Source organism: Numenius arquata, chromosome 3 (assembly GCF_964106895.1).
Source record: "Numenius arquata chromosome 3, bNumArq3.hap1.1, whole genome shotgun sequence".
NCBI lineage: Eukaryota > Metazoa > Chordata > Aves > Charadriiformes > Scolopacidae > Numenius > Numenius arquata.
Genome location: NC_133578.1, coordinates 72,535,921 through 72,558,684, shown reverse-complemented (window position 1 = coordinate 72,558,684; position 22,764 = coordinate 72,535,921). Strand labels below are relative to the sequence as shown.

Sequence of the window (22,764 nt, the reverse complement as noted above, 5' to 3'; positions counted from 1 at the left end):
ACCTCTCTTAAACCTGCCTGGATGCGTTCCTGTCCAACCTGCTGTAGTTGAACCTGCTTTGGCAAGGGGGTTGGACTAGATGATCTCCGAAGGTCCCTTCCAACCCCTACCATTCTATGATTCTGTGATTCATTTCTTCAGCACTCCACTGATGTGTCTCAAAAATACACGCGTAACCTCAAAATACACAAACCATTGAAAGATTGCACCAGTGAGACGTTGCAGTGTCGCTTTGCCTGCCGTGGAGGGTGAGGAGTTAACAATTTCTCTTCTCTGCTCATGCCTCTGTGGGTCTCTAGAAGGTAGAGCAGACACAATGCTGTTTCTGCAGATGAGCTGATAGCTCTGGCCAGTCTGCGCACAGAGCCTTGTGCAAATAATTCTTAGAAAAGAGACCTAATCAGCGGCCGCGCTACACTGATTTGCACATAATTGTATCTGTCTTTTAAAAGCCGAAGATAAAAGGGCAGAATTTGACACCTGCTCATTGCTCATTTTTCCGGCGGCTGGGCAGGCTGGAGCACGGTTGCAGGGTTTGAGCGAGGAGCAGTTTTGCCACCCGAATGGCCAATTAAACGGAGAAAGGGGTTTGCAGGAATGCTTTGTAGCCCTTGACAGGTGAAGCCCAAGGCATGGCTTGCAGCCTTGGGTATGGAGGGGTTTGAATTTTTTGCTCTCTTTTGCTGAACTCAGTGGTTTTCTTTTCTTCTCATCATCCTGCCCTCCCAACCCCCCCCCCCCCCCAATATTTAATTTGTAATTTTAGTTAAACCCAAAGTTTTCATCCTCTCTGAACTTCACCATACTCCTGTCTCCATTCCTTCAGAATGTAGTGGTGGGGAAGGAGGGGTTTCTGGGCTCTTACTTTAACTCTCTTATCAAAGAGTTCTCCTTTGAATAGCATGATTTTTATTTCAATTTACTTTTCCTTATGATTTGTAGCCTCTCTATTTCTTCCTGCATGTCCTATAAATCCTCAGGTTTTACGTTCAGTTTAGTGTAAGACAGTATTCCTGTAAGGAGTTGGTACCTCGATAAGCCAGCATGGGGATTTTGAAAGCTTACAATTAAGATGTTTTTCTCTGTCTTCTGGAAGTCACCTTCCCCTCTCCATTCTATTGGGTAGCGTATGCGTTCATTTCTGCTCTGTAAAAATTCCTGTTGGCTCTTCACAGGACAGATTAACTCCTCCTTAAAATGTCTTAGTGTCCCCATTTGGAAAGCTGGTACAGTGCTCACTTCCTTACCTCACCAGATAGATTGAGATTTGATATATAGATACATATATATATTTTTCTTTTTTTTTTTTTTAAATATTTTGTTTAAGGTGATTTCTTTTATTGTGTCTATTTCTCTAGCAGTGCTTTCCTGGACATCCCAGGAAAATAGGTCTGTGTAGTTCTAGGTGCCATACAAATTTTTCTGCTAAGCTCTTAGGAACATGAGTGTTGTCGCTAAGGGTTTATAGTCTAGTATTATATATATACATATGTATGTGCATGTATATTTATTTTATATATATGGTATAGAAGTATGTAGGTTATATGAAAAAAAGGTTATCAGGGAAGAGAAACTGGGAAAATAGTATAACAGAATAATAGGAGAGAAGTAGTTTTGCACGGAAGTTGTAGCCCATAAGTAGCAGTGAGCACAACTTGCCACCTCTGTAGCAACCAGATAGCAGGTTTCTGTATTACTGCATGACCTCAGCAACAGGTTTCAGCTTGCACAGGAAAAGTTGGGTCGGTGTGAGGAGATTTAGCCTGGGCTGAGCTTTACTGCTAGAGCTAGAAAGTAGACAAGCTGGGAATGATGTCTCTGCAAGGTGCCATGTGGGCATAGCCAGGTTATAGACCTACAGGACACTCTTTGGAGCAAGGTCTTCAGTGGATTAGAAAGGCCCTAGTTGGGAGCAGTGTCAAAAGCCGAGATGAAGAGATTTTAATTGTTAAGGCTCATAATCCAATTAGATCTTAGACAAGGGTTTGGCAATGTAGGCAGAGCGAAAAGGTCAAATTTGGAGATGTTTTGTAGAAGGTGGCATCAGGATTTATTCACAGACTGGAGGTGTGAGTCATGAGAGAGAACAGATCAAGTCAAAGAGAAAGCTAAGATTGGCAGGAAAGAGTCTGATTTTATCTCTGAAATTAAGACAGGTATGGAAAGGAAAGGACTTCATGAAAAATTCAGGAGCTAGGTTTTGAGCATGTTCAGTTTTAGCAAGTAGTAAATTATTAACAGAAAGATCTCAGAGAGAGGCCTAAAGTTGTTTGGGTTGATGACTCTAGGCTTAAAGATTTCTTGTTTTCAGTAAGTTTGATTGTTATTTGTGTGTTCATGTCCTGTCTAACAAGGAAGAATATGGATTTGTGTCACTGAGGATGACTGAAAACTTCTGTCTACATATATCTATTAGTGCAGTTCTAGTGTGTATTCAAATTCGATTTTGAGACAGGTCATGATATAGGCGAATGCAATCAGAATGAAGAAGTCATAGCACCATAGTAGGGCTTGATAGTTTCCAAGTCACATCTATCTGATTTACTGCCTCATGTCTTAATACAAAAGTGGCAGAATGGACTAACCATACATCGGGAAAATAGTAAAAATTTAATTCAACCCACTGGTAAATAAAACAACTTATGAAATATGCTGTGACTGAAATTCAAGGAAACTTCATTAAGAATATCTTAATGAAATATCATTATTACTTTTATAATATAAATATAAATATCATTTATTACTTAAATATCATTAAGTATCTAAAGGGTGGGTTGAAGGAGGAGGGAGCCAGACTCTTTTCAGTGGTTGCCAGTGAGAGGACAAGGGGCAACGGGCACAAGCTGGAACATAGGAGGTTCCACTCAAATGTGAGAAGAAACTTCTTCACGGTGAGGGTGCCAGAGCCCTGGAACAGGCTGCCCAGGGAGGGTGTGGAGTCCCCTTCTTTGGAGATTTTCAAGACCCGCCTGGATGCAGTCCTGAGTAACATGCTCTGACATGCTCCGGGCAATCCTGCTTCAGCAGGGGAGTTGGACTAGATGATCTTTATGGTCCCTTCCAACTCTAAAAATTCAGTGAAATTCAGTGAAATATGAGAATATGTCCATTTTAGCAGGCGCCTCTGCTTTTGAGCAACTCTGGTCTGTAGACATTAGCCACATGTCGTCTAGAAACCACACGTCACACCTTCCCTGCGCATAAAGTGCTGCGATACAGCATTTGTACTTGGGGTTGTTTAATATCTCTCATTTAGCTCAGCTCATTGCATTTCAATCATGGTTGGGCTAAAGGAGGCCCGGGAGGCTCAGTGTCCTACTGCTCATATTTGCACAGTTACTGAAATGTGGTAAATCATCTACCTGCCTGTTATTAGGGGGTTATATATTATCTCGTACCAGGCTTTGGCTGCTCTACATCCTTATGGCCCAGACATCTCATGCGATATTTCACGGTTCTTCTTTAAGACAAGCGTGGAAAATGGGTCACGTACCCATCATTTTTCTTTAAATAATCAACATCACTTTTTTTGTTTTCCTAAAGCATCCTGCCCCTGTGTCTCTATACATCTGGGCATGGAGATAACCTGCTGTCTCAGCTCTCTTCTCATCTGCATTTGAGTTCCTTCTGCTTCAGACAGTATATTGCATATTTCATCATACAGGAGCCCCAAATACTCCTCAAATATGACAATTATACTACGCATAGGTAGGAATTTTAAAAATAGCTACCTGTTAGGTACAATCCCTTATCTGTCTGAGAGTCCAGAGCACTACTGTGTGCCTGTTGAATAGATAATGTGGAAAATACTGTTTCCACTTAGAACAGTAGAAAATCCAGAAGAACAGTTTCCACTTCCATCTTGCCATATTCAGGGAGACTTTAGGTAAGTAGATTGTGTCGTGAATTCCACATATTTAACTTTGCATTCACAGAATTGAGCACAGGAGCCTAGATTGGTGTCTCTGCTGTTAAGTAGGCATTACTTCTTTTGTGACCATGTGCTGGCTCATTCCTATCTCCATAGGGAATGTGCCACGATCACCACCTTTAACACTGATTTCTAGAGCAGATAACACTCCCTGGAGGTCTCCAACTCACGTGTGTAGTGTCTAGACCAAACCTGCTTTGACAGACTCCCAAACCAGCACAAAAGGGCTACAGACTGTTTTTTTACCATTAACTTTTCAGCCACAAGTCAGAAACTCTTACAAAGGTTGCATGAGACCTTTAAAAATCTCCTCTGCAGAGGGGGAAGTTTGTCTCACATCCATCGCTGCAGAATCGCAGAAGGAAGGAGAAAATTTTAAGTCTTATTATGCAAAGAGTGAGGAATAAGGTGATTTTCTTTCAGTAAGCTGTAGGTTAAGCTGTGTTATTCATGATCTGCAGTGGTTTTGCACAAACCTTTCAGTATAGAAAAAATAGTGTTATATGATATATCCTAGTATGGATTAGTTTTGTTTAAATGTAATATAGGGTCCTTTTCCCCCTTTTCTTTTTCTTTTTTCTTTCTTTTTTTTTTCTCTGCAAGGCAGGGTAAGAATACTCTGAAAGTAGTCCTGCCACAAAAAATACCAAACCAAAACCTAGAGAAATAAAGTTTTCAGTAACCTAAAATAACATGCAAATACTGGGAATGTGAAATTTCGAAACACAGGCATACAGTATATTCCAGGCTGACCTTCTAGCTGTGTAGCAGATAATCAAAAGAAGTCTTCTGCAAGCTTGCTTGTGATAAATAGATAAAAAGGGGTTGTCCCACATTCAGAAATGATACTATTTAAGCAAGCTAGGGCTACGTCATCGACTATTTTAAAATAAGTCAAAAGGAGTTCAGCCTCACTGAAAAAGACAGAGCTTTGAGAATTTTGAAAACACACAGCTTTGAGAATTTTAAAATTTTGGGGGTCTGCCTTTGAGCATTTAGATTAGGACTGGACACAAGCGATACAAACTCAGAAGTGATTTTCACTTTGATAGCAAATTGGGCAAGTCACAAAATGACAGGTTGTCTTGGCTGCCAGAGGAGAAATGAGACAAGCAGGTGCCATCTCTGTGCCAGCTATTTCACAGGGCAGGAGGAGAAATGTCTATCATCAAAGGCACATGCAAAATAAAATAACTCATACCAAAACTAGAGAGGTTAAACTGAACAACTCATTTCTTAAATCCGTGGTTAATGTGCATTCAAGTTCGCTGGTTTAAGATCCCAAGTAAAAGTTGGAGGCAGTCAAACTGCAGAGCACTAGACACGTTCATGCTGCTCTTTTCAGCTAGTGTGACCCTGGTACGTAGAGTTAATTGAAGAATATTATGCTACATCTAAATGTTTATAGCTGAGATCAAGTAGCACTGATCACGTGTCTGCCAAGGGTAGATTTGGAGGTTAAAATTGGACATAAACATTATACTGATTTGGAGGAAGGCAGCCTACTCAATCCAAGCAGACAAGGTTGAAAAATCCTTTTGCAAGCGAGTCCTACGGGGATGCTGCAGCAGCCGCGGTCCGTTGTCATCACAGAGTTAAGAACAGACACAAACTCGAAACAATTTGGCAAGAACGATAATGGGACCAGTCGGGATCTGTCATCAGCATACTGGCCACTGCAAAAGAGTGATTAAATAGGAAGACACAGACGATTATCAAAGACTAATTGCTTATTGTTGCTAGAACTATATTTTAAATGTGTTTTTCTTTCTAATCGCTTTTGGAGCGAATAAAGTGTGTCCTTAATTCAATTGTGAAATGTTTGGGAATGGGAAGCCTGCCAGGAATGAGGCAGCTCAGAGGTCGTGGAAGCAATTGCCTCTTTCACTAGCCTGTATTCATGTTCAGCCATCCCATCTTCTGCCAACTTTCTTGTTTTCAGGTCCGTGCCCCTGTGTCAGCTGAAGGTCTCTGGGCTGTTGGTACTTGCAGGAAGCTGCACTAGTTTGTTCCTGTCGTTTCCTGTATTTTTTTATTCATCCCTGTGCAAGGTCCTTGACCCAAAGAGTGGCTGAACTCTTCAGGTCCGTAGGGGTTTTGGATGAGCAGGCGCTGAGTATAAGGGCACTTTCTAGGACAGGACTAGCAGAGGTTGGCAAGGTGAGATACTCCTGAATTTGAACCTGTTACAATACAAACATCTGTAGACCTCTGTTACTGTCGACAGCAAATAAATTATGCGGGGGATGGATTTGGCTCAGTATTGTGTTGGTGTAACAATGAATGACCACGAGGATGCTATTCCAAAGTCAAGATGCTCAGGTTTGGTGTGAGGAGCAGATCCAAACCACATACAGAAGCTTTTATGCAAATAGCTATGAGGCTCTCCTGTTATTAAATAACCATTCAGCATTTTCGTGATGAGAGTGACAGGGAACACAGCTTTTATATTCATGTCTTTTGCTTGGATGTATTCAGCTCTGAAAAGACTGCAGGACCTCGTAATGGACAAACAAATGTAACCGGTGCTGCATCTCTATGTGTAAATAATTTGCATGAATGGTTTAGAAAATGAAAGGGAACCAGTCTGTGTGAGGGAGAACAAGTGGGAGGAGAGGAAATAGTGTTTAGATGTGTATATTGGAGGAGATACATAAGAAAATTCAAGGAACCTGTTGTCTTAACAGAATGCCACGTGTTGCCTGCCGGCTCCTCGGAGCAGGCAACTGAACCCCAATTAACAGGCTGCTAAAAATGTTGCTGACCTGACGTGCAGCGTGAGAGGAGGGACAGGGATCTTGCTTGTTTGAAGAAAGGCAGGATCAGCTTGCTCTGTACGGAGTTTGCTTGTATTACAGGGTTTTTTTCTTCCATTCTGATCTGTCTTCCATCTGCATGATGTGTAAGATCAGAAACGGGTAGAATTGTTCAGCTGATTTCTAAATGAATGATTTAAAAAAAAAAAAAAAGAAAAGAATCCTCTTTGCATTGTTCAGTTCCTTGCAAAATCCTGAACAAACACTCCTGCAGAAGAGGACAGGGGGAAAAAAAAAAAAAAAAAAGAAAAAAAGAAGTTGTTCCAGACAGAATGGCTGGCCCTTTCCTTGCTCTTTTAGGGCAATTAGAAGTAAAGCTGGCCTGGGCAGACATTTTAATCAGCACTTCAGATTTAGCACAGAAAAACTGAATAATTCTGTGAGACTTTCTCTGCGGCAACTCTGGCTTGGGCTCTTAGTCTTTGGCTTTTCTCCACTGAAGCACCTGATGGGCATTATCTAGAGACATTCCTGCTCCTCTCCCCTCCTCAGACCACGGCTCTCCCAGTTCACAGACCAAGTTGAGTAAAACTAGTATTTTGGAACAGCTCTAACAGCACAAAAAGTGGTTGATTGACTAAAATTCCCTTAACTATCACAGTACAGCTGAGCAAGGCTTGCTTTGCTGGGCTTGAAGATCTCTTTTACCTCCTATGTGAGAAGTATTTACTCATTTGGGCATCTCATGCCTTGAGTTTTGTTTGTGCAAAGTCGTGCCTCCGTGAGGTGTTTGCTCAAAGTCTTGAGGCAGGGTTCCAACTGCAGCGAATGGCAGAGACCAATGTATCTGCTTCAGTTCAGGATTCAAAATCCACTTTAAAAGCAAATATCCAATGGAAATTTCTCCATCCCCCACTGTAAAGATGAACACGAACGCCCTGCCTTCCTCTGCAGCCTGTTTTTAAAATCAACCCCAACTTGAGTGAGGAGAGTAAACATTGCTGGAATATGCATTTCCACTGAGATTAACCATGTATTTGTATTCTGCTTTCCAAAATTAAACTTTCACAGTGGCGAACAGGGAGTTGGGTGCGAAAATGCAATTAGCCATGACTCAGGACTCCTGACGTACGGGTGGGCCAATGAGTTGCGGATGCTTACACAGAAACTCGACAAAGTAGCAAGAACAACTTACTCTGCACTAACATGAGCAGAGAAGATAACACAAGATGTTAATAATATTTGGTGTTCATTTCCAAGCTGCTCCTTTGGGTGATGTAGACAGAAGTGCACCTGGCAGGTGATGGTAAATGATATTTCTCTTGTGGAATAGCGTTTTTCTTCCCGTTTGTAACATTCATTCCCTTTTCTTGAGTTTTGAGATCCCGAAAGACAGATACTATGTGAAATCTGATGTATTATTTTCATATAATGGTCTCCCAGGCATTGTGGTGTCAATAAGCATCACCTATCAACTGGGCCGTGAAGTAGTTTTTCCAGCTAAAAGGTGAATACATCGAGATCTTAAAAGGCTTGGCTAAGGCCATCAATCAAAAAAACAAGGCTTTCCAGTCACCCTTTTCACCCATTCTTTTGATGATCTTAAGGGTCTTTTCCAACCTAAATGATTCTGTGATTCTATGATTCTTAGTAGTTCGTATCATCCTCATCCTCTGCCTTCCAAAATGTGTTGGACATTTTCTCCCTTGGTACAACAATTGCCTAGGGATAAAATACCCTGCACTTCCTCAGAGCGGTCCCGTGAGTGGTCACAGGTGTGGGGTAGAGACTGTGTCTTTCCTTTTTTTGTGGCTGTCAAGCATTGCAGGGTAACGTTGGCACCCAAGGATGCCTATATATTGGATGTGTAGGTAAATAAGCAGGAAAGGAGTGAGAGAGAGAGAGAAAAAAAAAAAGTATAAAAAAGCAGCATTCTGTTGGTTTATTGAAGTACTTAGAAGGAGACTGCTAGGTCTTTCTGCTTTTTTTTCCCTGACAGCCAGAGTTTACATTTTCACCTCTTCTATGTAATTTATATATGCTTTTTGCATTAACTTGGTCCTTCTAATTTTCGTTAAGTACTGTTTGTCTTGTATCTGAATCTTTGGAGTACAGAGATACGGCCACCACTGTCTTCTGTGCTAGGGACTGTGTCTTCTGATTCAGAGCTCCTGTATACCGAAGCCAATAATGATTCACTCTCACAGCAGTGGTGTGAGCAGTCTCAGCTTTTATATGCCATCTGTGTGAGTGAGCTGAATCTGCAGAAATGGGACCCTGTGCACATGGCTTTTCCTCTGTTCATGGATGAAAATATTAAAGCAAATCCGTATGGTCCATGAGATGTTTTCTGTGTCAGGAAGGGAGTAAAACTGCCTGTCAAACCAAGCTGTTCTCCCTGATGAAAGGGGACTGTTTTTAAACACTCCTTTCCATAGTATTTTGCACGCCAGCCATGTGTGTTTTCTCATCTGACATCTCATTGAGATCCTTGGCTTCAGTACTGCAGGAGGGAAGGGTGTGCTGGAAGGGAAGGAAATAATCTCTCAATATGTACACAAGCACGTGTCCACACACACGCTCTTAAATCAATCTTAAATTAATTTAATTTTTTTTTTTTTTAGGAATACAGAAGAAAATTAATCTAGTCGAGCCAGACTTAATTGCCTCCTTTCTGTTTGGATTTTCTCTTTTCACATGAAGATATTGGGAAGCAATGCTCTGAGCTATTGTTAGATATAAAGGTGGACGCAGAGGGCAAAGGGTTCATTTACAATTCCTAAAGCAGAGCATTGAATTTTAAAGCTAAAAGGCAAGTTGATGAGCAGCTTTAAAAAGATTCATCCACTTTGCTTACTGAATATTTCTGAAGGTTCATGTTGGTCTGGGGAGCTAACCGTTCTCACAGCTGTAATACCCGCTGGCTGGAGGAACCAGAAAAAAAAGGGAAGTTTTTGGTGGTTTGGTTTTTTTGTTAAATGAAAGCACTTATCTTGCAGCCAGAAGCTTGAAAACATAAACTGATATGAAGTCATGAATTTATATAAATGCATTTCTTTTGAAGGAAGCAACTGGACTTCACTTCTGTAGCAGGAGGCTGGGAAGCATAAAAATTATACACGCATACTTTTGTGTTTTGAACAAGTCAAGTCAGTTAATCTCGGATAATGGGATACTGTTATAACCACTACTTCACCTCCATGATCTTGGGGCAACCCTGTAAGAAGCAATTTGATCATCTTGGGCAGGAGACCCCATAACATTAGAGTGTGCTATTGCAAAAGAAACCCAATGCTAAACAGGTTTTCTAGCCCTTTCCTAAAATGCAATGGGGATTATAACTTCCTGCCACAGAATGACAGAATGGTTGAGGTTGGCAGGGACCTCTGGAGGTCATCTGGGCCAACTGCCTGCTCAAGCAGGGCCAGCTAGAACCACTTGCCAAGGACCATGTCCTTCAGCTTTCTAGTATCTCCAAGGATGGAGACTTCACAACCTCCCTGGGCAACCTGTGCTGCCGCTCGGTCACCCTCGGAGTAAAAAAAGTGTTACCTGGTGTTCAGAGGGAACCTTCTGTATTCAGTTTGTGCCCATTGCCTCTGGTCCTATCACTGGGCACCACTGGAAAGAGCCTGGCTCCATCCTCTTTGCACCTTCCCTTCAGGTATTTATATACATTGATGAGATGCCCCCTAAGCCTTCTATTCTCCAGAATGAACAGTGCCAGCTCTCTCAGCCTTCCCTCATAGGAAAGATGCTCCGGTCCCTTAATCACCTTTGTGGCTCTTTACTGGACTCTCCCCAACATGTCCATATCTCTCTTGTACTGAGGAGCCCAGAACTGGACCCAGCACTCCAGGTATGGCCTCACTAGTGCTCCTGTTGCTCCTGTGTCAAAAAATGGACTTCTCCTTTGGAAAGGGAAGTTTTGGCACAGAGACTGTTCTAATTGCGACACCGACACGGGGTTTGGATAGCTGCAGCTTGAGCACTGCTGGGTTTCTTCGTGCTTACTCTGCCAAGCCTCTTGTATCTGGGACTTGCTGCTGCATTTGGGCAGCTTTGGTCAAGGAGGGGTTTTCACAGTCATAGAATCATTTCAGTTGCAAAAGCCTTTAAGATCATCAAGTCCAACCATAAACCTAACACTGCCAAAACCACCACTAAACCATGTTCCTAAGTGTCATATCTGCATGTCTTTTAAATACCTGCAGGGATGGTGACCACCACTTCCCTGGGCAGCCTGTTCCAGTGCCTGGTAATGCTTTTGGTGAAGAAATTTTTCCTAATTCCCAATCTGCGCCTCTCCTGGTGCAACTTGAGGCTGTTTCCTCTCATCCTATCACTTACTGCTTGGGAAAAGAGACCTACACCCACCTTGCTACAACCTCTTTTTGGGTAATTGCAGAGCGAGGCTGTGTAGCTCAGCTTTACTGACCTGGCCTCTGGAATAAATGTCCCTTTCTGATCTTGTTTCTTCTTTGGCTCTAGGTTTTTGGTTGTGTTTTTTTTTTCCTTGTTTGTTTTTGGTTTTTTTTTTCCCCAATTGCTGTGCTAAATCTCGTTCAGTTTGCCAGGCTAAAGGGCATCTAGAGAACATGCATCATTTTGTAGTTTTTTTGTCTAAGGCAACAAAACAAAAATAAGTACTGAAAAAAAATCACTTTGGTGTAAAATGTTTTTTTTTCCCTCGTGAAAGCTCCTGAAGTATAAAAATAGTGTCTTTTCTTGAAGAGGGGATATTACTAATGTAAATCCAATGCTGTTGGCAGAGAAATAATATGCTGTATGTCATAAGGCGAGCGACTGAGGAGGAGCTGGAGTGATCGAAATGCCTCATGGGCGTATGAGATTCTGGGGATAGGTATTCACAGGGAGGATGCTTTCTTACATGCGCCCAGGGCTTTCTCTTATCTCTGAACATGAACCCATAGTGAAATAGAAATGTTCCTGTATTAATAGTGCACCGGAGATAACCCCCATCTGAAAAATACAGTAATACTGCACAACTGGGAACCCTTTCAGAGCAGGGAATTGGACTAGCAATTTCATAGCGTGTTGGTAATGAAACATTTCGGTTCTGTATAAGCAAATGGGCAAGGTTAGTGGACACATTACTCCGGCTGTCATTGTCCCAGCAGTAACCAATTTAGAGGCTTTATATTTTCTGCTATCCCCGTAAGGGAAAGAAAAGTAGAAAGTTAAAAATAGAAAACCCAGAATGAATTAAAGTGCAAAGAGTGAACAAGCTCGTAGTACTGCTGTATAATTTTAAAATCCCTTTTTTCCTTATAATCTGGACTGTAATATATGTATTACATTGCAAATTCTGGCAGTGTCTATCCTACTTCAAAAGGTCACCTCCATATAGGAGGCTTTATTCTGGCTGTAACATGTGAACATGGGCATCCAGCCCTGGATCTATCTAGCCACCATTTATACTGATGATTCCTGTTTGTATTTCCATTAACCTGATGCTGTTGATTTGCAGGAGAAGCATGAGAAGTTGTCTGTGGCTTTGGCCTGGAAGGGAGGAGGTTAAAAAGATATCTCAGGGTGCCTGTGTATAGATCATAGTTGGTTTTTTCCATAGCTTTTTTAACAGTTGTGGACAGATATTAGACCTTCAGGAACTGGTTGTTGCAAGTAGTTACCCTGCAACACTGCCCTGCACAGCACTGCAGTGTTTGGTTTTCTTTCATAAGGTTAACCATCATGCACTCTTGGTTTCATTTAGGTTACCTTTTCCTGTTAAATTTCCTAAAGATCAAGATTAATATAGTTTCTAAAGCAGGAGTCCAACATAACATGGAATTGTTTTCTCGATGTGCAGATATCCTCGTTGATGGCAAGCTTTGCGACTGCGATATCATGGTGGACTGCAAAGTGGGGGACCCCATCCCGCTGGAGGTGAAGCTGACCAACTGGAGCAAACACAGCGTGGGGCCCTTCGCTCTCACCATGACACCCTACCAGGATTACCAAAATGGGGTGCACAACTATGAGCTGCAAGATGCTATCACCTTTGTGGGATCCAACACCTTCTACATTGATTCAGTAAGTCTTTCTGTCAAATGGATCCCAATTCCAGATGACGTGCATTTGCAGAAAAGAGTTTCATTATTGAAGTGTGCACTTTGTGCAGTAATGTGTGCTCCAGCCCAGAAAGCCAACCGTATCCTGGGTTGCATCCACAGCAGCACGGCCAGCAGGGCGAGGGAGGGGATTCTGTCCCTCTGCTCCACTTTGGTGAGAACACACCTGGAGTACTGCATCCAGCTCTGGAGCTGCCAACATAAGAAGGACATAGACCTGTTGGAGTGAGTCTAGAGGAGGCCATGAAGGTGCTCAGAGGGCTGGAGCAACTCCCATATGAGAACAGGCTGAGAGAGTTGGGGTTGTTTAGCATAGAGAAGAGAAGGCTCCAGGGAGACCTTATAGAGCTTTCCAGTATCTAAAGGGGCTCCAGGAAGGATGGGGAAGGACCCTTTTTCAGGGAGTGTAGCGATAGGACGAGGGTAACGGTTTTAATCTGAAAGAGGGTAGTTTTAGATTAGATAGAAGGAATAAATTCTTTACTGTGAGGGTGGTGAACGGGTTGTCCAAAGAAGTTGTTGAAGCCGCATTCCTGGAGGTGTTCAAGACCAGGCTGGATGCGGCTTTGAGCAACCTGGTCTAGTGGGAGGTGTCCCTGCCCATGGCAGGGGTTGGAACTCAATGACCTTTAAGGTCCCTTCCAACTCCAACCATTCTATGAGTCTGTGATTTTAAGGCAGATTCATTTTTGGAAAGCACTACAATTATGGCAGCTATTCCTAAAAGTGCTGCTGGGTTTGGGGATATAGAATCATCTCTCCGAGATGGTTTAAGACTGTAATTTCCTTCATGTAAACCACTAGTAAACTATCAGAGACAGTAACTTTTGGTCACTCCAGATCTGACTAAATGTGAATGAGGAACCTAGATAAAATGTTTAATACCATATTGCCAGTCCCTTGAGCCATCCAGTGCAGCCTGCAGTAATAGATTTTAAGTAACTTTTTCTCTTTAGTACATAAGAAATATTCCCCAGGCTGAGCCAAGGAACTCAGCAAATCAGTTTTAGTCAAGTCCTGAGGAAATGCAACAGACTGCAAAAAGAAAATGCTAAACATTAATGATCAATATGATGTGCTGGTTCATTTCCTTGTCGCCGAGCATACTCTTATAAAACCATAAAGAAAAATAGAAAACATGCTTAAAATGAGACAGAAAAGTCCCTTTTTAGAACAAATGAGATTTTTATTTTTCTCTCAAATTCTTCCTTAGAAAATTCAAGTCTAGGAGCTGTTGCTTCTAAGGCAAGACACTGAAAATACAGATAGAACTACTGTCTCCCACATCCTTCCCAAAAAACCAGAAACAACAAAAATACAGGAATGAAAAATGTACAGACAGTACTGCAGAGTAGAATAAGCAGTATTTCTGGTAACTTATAAAATAAACATGAAGAAGAGGGTGAGTGTATGGAATAGTGCTTAGGACCTTTGCTTAGGTCAGCTCTTCAGATAGCTAATAAAATGTACCTGTCAAAACTGAATATTTAAGTGAACCTTAGTAAGAAAGAAAGTAAAGGTTAACCACAGGGATATTCAATATGCATATTTTTCAATTACACATCATGGGAAGAAAATATTTCAAAAAAGCTAATGAGCATGGAATACACCATCAACTTGAGTTTTAATGGGAGCTAACTATATTCTTAGCTGAATAATTTAAATATGTCAACAGAAATAATCAAGAGATGGCTTTCTTTGACTCTCTTTCTGACAATGTGGATTTTTTAATCAGTGTGGCAGTGTTTGGATGCCCAGCTGCCGAAGGGCCTGACCCTTCAGGCTAATAAGGGAAAAGGGAGATGTCAGCGTGATGTATTCTTACCTTCTGATTGAGGCTCCTACGGAGCAAAAAGTCAGGAGGTCATATCTCTTGTGCCTGCCCAGGCAGCCTTCTCATACGTTACGGACCCCGCTTTTGCCCCGTTGTTCACTATGGTGACATTTCTCCTGTAAACACAGTCCCCGATCAGTTAAAAATAGAGTTGTTTTCTGCTATTTGTCCTCCTTTTCATCCAAAAAGGTGAAATGAAGAAAATGTCGACTCTTAGACAAGAAGTGTTATATTTCACGGTATGTAGTATTGTTACTTCTCCTACACAGGCTCCCAGAGAAAATGCTTAGTCATATTTCTTTGAGGCATAGAGCCCTGATCATGGAAGAATATTCTTCAAACAGTGTATCTAATGCTGTCAGAGGCCCTTTCATCCCCCATAATAACTAATTCAGTAATGGAAAAAAGATTTCAGAAAGCTGCACCTGTTCTGGATACAAGAAGAAAGTCCTGGCTTGTGCATTTGATGCTTCAGGGAAGAACGAACACACTCAGAATTGTGTTCATGCTCTGAGTTTGGCAGAAACTCAGACAGACGCTGGTTAAGACACTGAAGAAGCTCATGGTTGAGTGAGATGAAAGAGGTTCAGAGTTTCTCTTTTTTCCAAATGAAAGCTGAGACACTGGACCAGATTCAGTACTTAATGGATGTTTCCCCAGGAAAGATGGGGACAAACTTCTCAGTAGGGCCTGTTGCAACAGGACAAGGGGTAATGATTTTAAACTAAAAGAGGGAAGATTTAGACTAGATACAAGGAAGATATTTTTTACAATGTGGGTGGTGAAACACTGGCCCAGGTTGCCCAGAGAGGTGGTAGATGCCCCATTCCCGAACACATTCAAGGGACAGTTGAACAGGGCTCTGAGCAACGTGGTCTAGTTGAAGATGCCCCTGCTCATTGCAGGGGGGTTGGACTAGATGGCCTTCCAAGGTCCCTTCCAACCCAAACCATTCTGTGATTCTATGATTCCCTGCTGGCATAGCTCAGCGCAGCTCTGTCAAAGCTATTAAACATCTGCTCATTATTTTTATATACTGGGGTCATGGGCACATGATTATTTTTCTTGTTTAATTGAGGTGACCGTTTCCCAGCTGCTTGTTTCTGCCCCTCTGCAGGAAGATGCTCCCCTCTTCCCCAGCAGACCAAGCTGGAGAGATGGTGGGAGCATTTGTTTTCGTGCAAAGTTGGCCAGTTTAGCAAAAACTACATTCGTCAGCAGTTTAAGCTAATTGGGCTGACTTTACACTGACACTGGCAAGGAGGTGGTGACATGATTTATTGCACTGCCGAGCTGGGTGGGAGGCAGGATGGAGAACTAGTCTGTGGTTTGGTGTGTCAGTAATGTATGGTCAAGAACAAGGGGGAGCATCAGGTATTACAGCAAGAGAAGATACTTCTCATGCCCTGAAAATCTGGTCTGTTGTCACACTGATGCAGAAACTACAACACTGTTGGTGCTCAACTGAATGTGATTTCTCTGGGGGAAAAAAAGCCCCAAAATAAACCCAACCCCCCCTCTGTTTTCCTAAATGTTAATTTCATATTAAGCCTGATGCTCAGCAAATCACAGTTATTTTTATTTCCAGACTAAAATGTTTCAAATCAGTTTCTGCTGCTATCTGGAAGACAGGGGATATATACAGGAATTTTCAGCATGCACATGCTGCTTCGCGGTGTGAATATAAATTGTTTAAAGGGTAAAAGTCACACGATTTTGTATTTGTCTTTCTGGTGGCTCAAAGTCCATGTTAGATGATTTATCTTGAAAGTAACGTAATGAGTGCTCATTCACCTTTTTGCACTCTTACTTCAATTCAGTGCAGCAGTCTGCGTTTGTGTCACAAAGTCCCTGCTGGGATATACTACTTCAAAAAGAAAATTCTTTTACTGAAATTTTTAAAGGACATTGAGATATTTCCATGCATTTTAAATTAAGTAAAATCTTTATTTTTAAGCACAACTAATTTGGTTAGCCTTACCTTTCTATGTCTGTATTTAACAGAAAAAGTGCCTTCATCAGTTATCATTTAGATAGTAGACGTTTTTGTTCAGTGTGGGGTTTTGAAACATGAGATAATATGGTGGGGCCCCACCCATTAAAATACATTGCGTTAATTTATCGATTTATTATTTTTTATCTCACTTCAAAAACTGAAGTTTAGCTTTGGCCATATTGTTAAAAATTCTTAGTTCTTACCAGTGTTTTTTTTTTTTTTTTGACTAATTAGTTGATCAGGCAGAGTTTCTTCTTGCCAAATTAAAAAAAAAAATATTATTTTTTTCCATGGAGATTCCTGTAACTACCAGCAATTCATCTTTTTCTTCTTGTTCCTGCTTTTGCCATTACTATTCTCCAGCAGTTTTTTTTCCCTGTATGTGTGATCACGCACTAGCTCAAGTGATTGGTAGTGGGAGATGAGGAGAAATTCATTAGTAGATGGTCATTTTGAATCAGCTCAGAAGCTATGATGAACATTTGCTCACTTCTGGCAGGTCCTCTGTGGCCCATCTGGAACAAATTAGTTTTCTTGGCACTGTTTTACTCACACTGTAAACTCTTTGGGGCAGCGAACAGTAGCTGGCACTAGCCCTAATCTCCAACTGAGCTCCCTAAGTACTACAGCAGTATAAATAAGTAGTAATTAGTTCTAAGCAATCGCAGTCCCACATGGTAGCCTGAATCGGGGAAGGATTAGGATGGAGCTAGAAACTTAATTTTTCTTCTATCTCAGTGGAACAGAGGAGCAATGTGGGCATTTTTTTCTTGATTTCTCAGTCATGTTTTTCTAGGGTAGAAGCTTTCCATCTTGGGTCTCCACGTGAAGCATTTGGTGGAATTTTAGTAAAATCTCTTTTGGCTCTGACTCGATTCAGCAAGCATGTGTTCAGTGGCCCCCCAGACTGGCACAACATAAGCAGATATCGAGGCAGTGTGCCGCTAGATGGAACGACAATACAAATCTGGTCTGGATCAGGCACGAGTATGTGATCTTCATGTTTCTCGCAGGTTGGCTGGATCATGCATTGGAATCGGTGGGATGGTGTGTACTGTCAGCTGTGGTAGGAAACATCTCACTTGTGTACACATCTGAACAAGTCACCCTGAGCTCCCTTCACAGGCAGAGGAGAACGAGTCATCAGAGTTGATGGAGTTTAGCGGATATTTTAGCTCATTCTGCATTTGATGGGATGAGTCCTTGTGTTGAACAGCTGGCTCAGATGTGGACATCCACTTCACAGGCATTTAGGTGGATTCAGTTCCAGAGTGAGGCATCTGAATGAGTAGTTTTTACCATGGATGCTGGCCAGCTAAGCTCCCATTAGTCAATGGAGATGTAGTCTGCAGCCAGTAGAACCTGGCTTACCCTAACATAGACACCAGGGGTGAGATTCAGTTGCCTAAAAGTAGGTGTCTACCATTATTTAGGTATTGTGGGTTTCCCACCTGGCCTTCATCTACTGCCAGAATTCCCGTGAATGTTCCTGTAAATTATGCCAGCCCTCTGCAGATGTCTCAGTGCCTTAGGTCATCCTAAATGTCACAAGGTGCTTCTGTTTAAGCAGTTACCCTGACTCTGTAGGCTGGCCAGGGAGAACATCGTGTGTTTGCTCCACTGGCTGCATGGACTGGACGTCTTCTTACTGTAGTAGGAGCTTGGATACCTATTGTGCAGAGAGGCACCTAAATGTAGGTGGTTTAACCTCAAAATTAGTTCTGTGCCTGGTATACCAATTGGGTTGGATCTGGACATCTACTGACCTGACTGCTGCTACTGTACTTGTGGTCTTCTGAGAATGTTTGTAGGCAGCCTCATTGGAGAGGTTGCTCAGAGAAGCTGTGGATGTCCCATCCCTGGAGGTGTTCAAGGCCAGGCTGGATGGGGCTTTGAGCAACCTGGTCTAGTTGGAGGTGTCCCTGCCCATGGCAGGGGGTGGAACTAGATGTTCTTTAAGGTCCCTTCCAACCTAAACCATTCTATGATTAGGAAAAATGGATTGGGAGCTTATAAAAGGTATGGGTCCGGAGGAGGGTTCCTTTGCTGTTTACCTTCACCAGTTGTTGACATTGGTGCCTGCCTCTGTCCTCCTCTGGATGCAAGTCCAATTCAGTTCCAGTGAGGCAGAAATAAGGCAGACAGCCGCAGGAGGAGGGGAAGGAAGCAAGAGGGGAGACTGCTTGATGTTGTTCTGCATGTCCAGACGCAATGCCAGAGGGCAAGAACTTGTACCCAGCGTGGAGGGGAGATGCCAAGGACAGGGGTCAGCAGAACAGCTGTGGCTGCTCTGATCACTCACATGGATGATACGATGCTGACACAAGTTTGCTGTAGGTCAGCAAAAGTGCTCAGCACCAAAGCCAAAGGGAGCCTGGGCTCCGCCAGCTCTGATGATGTTGCTGCCTGTGAAAAGACAGGCCTCTGTGCAGGAGCAGCAGCTTAGACAAGTTCAGTAAAGAAGCCTGATAACCTCCGGGGACTGTACGAGGTGCAGGTCTGCTGGCTACAGGACCCGGCAAAGGGTCCTCTAAGGTCCAAAAAATCCCAGAATGGGAGAAAACAGAAACAAACAGCTCCTTCCCCTCACATCTGAAAGCTACAGAAAACGTTCCTCACTGGAGGTGGTGGCAGACAATTTTCAGCTCTCTGGCATATGCTCAACAGGCTGAGAGAGCTGGGGTTGTTCAGCCTGGAAAAGAGGAGGCTCTGGGGAGACCTTATAGCAGCTTTCCAGTACTTAAAGGGGACCTACAAGAAAGATGGAGAGGGACTTCTTACAAGGGCAGGTAGTGATAGGATGAGGGATAATGGCTTCAAACTGAGAGGGGAGATTTAGATGAGATATCAGGAAGAAATTTTTCCCTCTGAGGGTGTTGAGACACTGGAACAGGTTGCCCACAGAAGTTGTGGATGCCCCATCCCTGGAGGTGTTCAAGATCAGGCTGGATGGGGCTTTGAGCAACCTGGTCTAGTGGGAGGTGTCCCTACCCCTTGTGGGGCAGTTGGAACCAGATGATCTTTAAGGTCCCTTCCAATCTAAACCATTCTATGATTCTATATTCTAGAGGTGCCCCACACCCCTGGAAACCTTTTCTAGTGGTTTGTCTCCCCCCTCTCCACTGCCATGGTCTAGTCATCGTCTTTGTTCTTGCCTTCCTATGCAATGGCAGGGTGCCCTTCAGCAAGGAGTGTCCATAGACATTTTCCCAGTTAATACCCGGTTGTTGATGTCCCAGTTTACCATATGACCAAATTTTTTACAGTGGATGAGAATCCTGATAACCCGTCTTTGAGCCTTAGCCTCGTCCCTTCACAGTTCCAGGTGGTAATGTCTCATCGGTTCCCAGCAATGTCCCTCGCAAAGATTTTCTCCCCCTGAACCCAGTCCAATTCACTGCATCCAGACAGCTCAGTGCTTCTGGATCCAACACCAGAGTTTCTGTTGTGGTTGGGCTCGGTGGTCTTGGCTTGGCTGACCAGTGGTATGTCACGCTGTCATTTAGAATCAATGCTGGACTCTGCAACACGATGGACACTGAGGTGTTTGGAGATGACCAAAGAAAGGCCCATTACCAATGAGTATTCAAGTAAAAAAGAAAATATACAGCCATACTTGTGAGATGAGCCCATGATATATCTTGAGCTGATGGTTTCAGGGTCTAGAGAGCAGAAGGAACTGGTAAAATGGTCTTGGCTGAGAGAAGACCAATCCTGAGGAGCGTCAGGTGCCCTTTATTGGGTCTTTTCTGCTGGGGTAAAGTTGCCCTTTCACATTTTTTTAATAAATTCTGCCCAATGGAATGGCTTTGTGCTGATGCCATGTTTTGCATCTGCAGCAACTTCAACCCAGTTCTAGGCAGCCTGAAACTGGATTGAACATCTGGTGGAAGCAGATATTAATTCAGACATTATCACATGCTAAACAGTTATGGGATTGTTAAAGTTAGAAATTACTTCGGTGTTTTGCTCAAATGATGGATTGAGATATATTATTTGTTGTACAGATATGGATTGTGAATGGTTTTGTGATGAAGTTTCTACATATAAATGTAGAAACAGTGTGAACTGTATTTAATTTGGACAAGTTAAATCAGGGTGTCTACTTTTTGTGGGATGTTTCTTGCTCAACTTAATTATTTCAATGGTAGTGAATGTTGAAGATTCCTGATTAGAATTTGCAGTCAGAATAATAAGTGGGGATGAATTTAGTTACTGCTAAGTTGTTAAATGAAGTTTAACCATGTGTTTAACATGAGTCCAGAGCCATGTTTTAGACCTTTAATATAGATGTTGGTAATTGCAGTCTGAGGAAAGATGTTCCTGGATATTCAGGACTTTTTGGGGGACTTCCACCTTAAACCAACTCTGTTCTGGAGTCAGTGAGTCCTGAAGGTCTATTTCTGTTTTGAGCTGTGCCACAACTTTGCTGCATAAGAGAGTAATTCAGGATTTAATTTTCAATGCTCCAGTTTTACCATTGCTAGAATAGGGACAAGATCTTTACTCCTTTTTGTGTGAAGGCAATATCGAGAAGTGAATCTAGAGTACTTTGAGATCATTTGAAGGAGCTACTGAACTGCAAAGTGCAATTATTTTGTTTTGTTGCTGGTTTGATTGTGCTGATTTTCACGTTCTTTTTTCCAGGTGAAGCCGACCAAAGACTCTGTGTACTTTGGAGCACTTCTCATTCTCTACACAGGTGATTTCTACCTGAATATCAAATTCCATGAAGACAACTGCAGCAGGGAGCTGCCTCTCTCCTGGTTCTGCCTTCCCAGTGTCCACATCCGTGCTATGGAGCCTGTGGTCCAAACTAAGTCGTAAATGTACTGTGTGTTATTTGATTCACCACAGTGCGCAGAGATGCTTGGCACATCCTCTGCTTGACCCCAGCTTGTTTCTGTGCAACCCCAGGCCACAGTCCCTACTTTGGAGGAACAGCTGAACAATTTCTGAATTGGCTGATAGTCATCTGGGCAGCTGCCTTAGCTAATTTCAGAGAGAGAGAGAGAGATTATAACTGTGCTAGAGTTTTCCTCTGTTTCCAAAAAGCCTTTGAAACTGCTAATACGTGCATTATACTTTCATATACTCTCTTGATATCAGTGGGTTTCAAAGAGTCTTGAGGGCTGAATTTAACCATATGTTTGAAAGTCTCAATTCCAACTTGAATAATCCTGTTTTAGCATTTTTCAACAAGAATTGCGTATCTGTATGAAATTCCTCCTGGTTTACGCTGGACCCATTCTATGTACCCTTGAAATGTACTTCTCTCTCAGACTTGTTCCCGGGCTTGTTCTTCCTCACTTGTTTGCTGAGTATTTGGTGTCTTTGGTAGTAAATAGCAGTAGTGATGCTTTTTCCCGCGTTTCTGTAAGTAAGAATAGCAAGTGTGCCTCCGGTTATTCTCTTCCTCCCCTGAGCCCAGTGTCACTTGCTCCTGGTAAAGTCACTGCCTGTAGTTTGGTAGATCTGTGAATAAGAAATGAAAGACGGCAATGAAGAGCTAAAGAGTTTTGTCCTTGAAAAAGGAAATGAGCCAACTTTTGGGTTGCCTAGGGCTTGCCTGTGAATTTGGGTTTTCACAGTTCTGTTTTATACAATCACAATCGCTTGTAACGTTTGCAGACACTTAAAGAGCCACCAGAATTAATCAGCTGGTCATTGATATCACTTTGCATGAGTTTTTGCAAACTATTCTGATCAGATTTTTCATGCTAACAGACTGGGCTTGATTATGTGGTTGTTTTTTTCCTTCTTTTTTTTTTTTTTTTTTTTTTTAGAATGATTAAGTTTAATCATTAGGCAGTTAAGGCCATGGGATTCCTGACCATAAAAGTTGATGAATGTACTGAAAAATTAGCCTGTTGTCTTTCAGAATAATGTTTTTGTATAAAGAGTCCTGCATTTACCCCGTGTAAAGCAGGGAAATGTCTTAGCTCTATGATTAATATGTTATTTCATGGACCATATGTTTCAAGCCTGTCTCAATCTTTTCTTAAATTTACAGCCTGCAGCTCTTAAATTTGGTGATAGTGTACTTTTGGGAGTGGATACACCAAGATGTGGCAGGGGGGCTCCAGTTAGCTCTGTATGTGCTAAACCTACGCAGGTTTTGCAGATTTTTTTGTTTGTTCAGGCTTCATCCA

The 22,764-nt window shown here is 42.4% G+C and overlaps 1 protein-coding gene across 1 annotated transcript in view; it reads left to right on the top strand.

Annotated features, from left to right (window-relative positions):
• TRAPPC9 (trafficking protein particle complex subunit 9) overlaps positions 1-21,439 on the top strand; it is a 489,725-nt gene extending 468,286 nt beyond the window's left edge. Inside the window, exons 21-22 of the mRNA XM_074144728.1 lie at positions 12,521-12,744; positions 21,260-21,439. Coding sequence (XP_074000829.1) covers positions 12,521-12,744; positions 21,260-21,439 — 404 coding nt within the window. The remainder of the gene's footprint in view (positions 1-12,520; positions 12,745-21,259) is intronic.
• Positions 21,440-22,764: the final 1,325 nt, after the last annotated feature.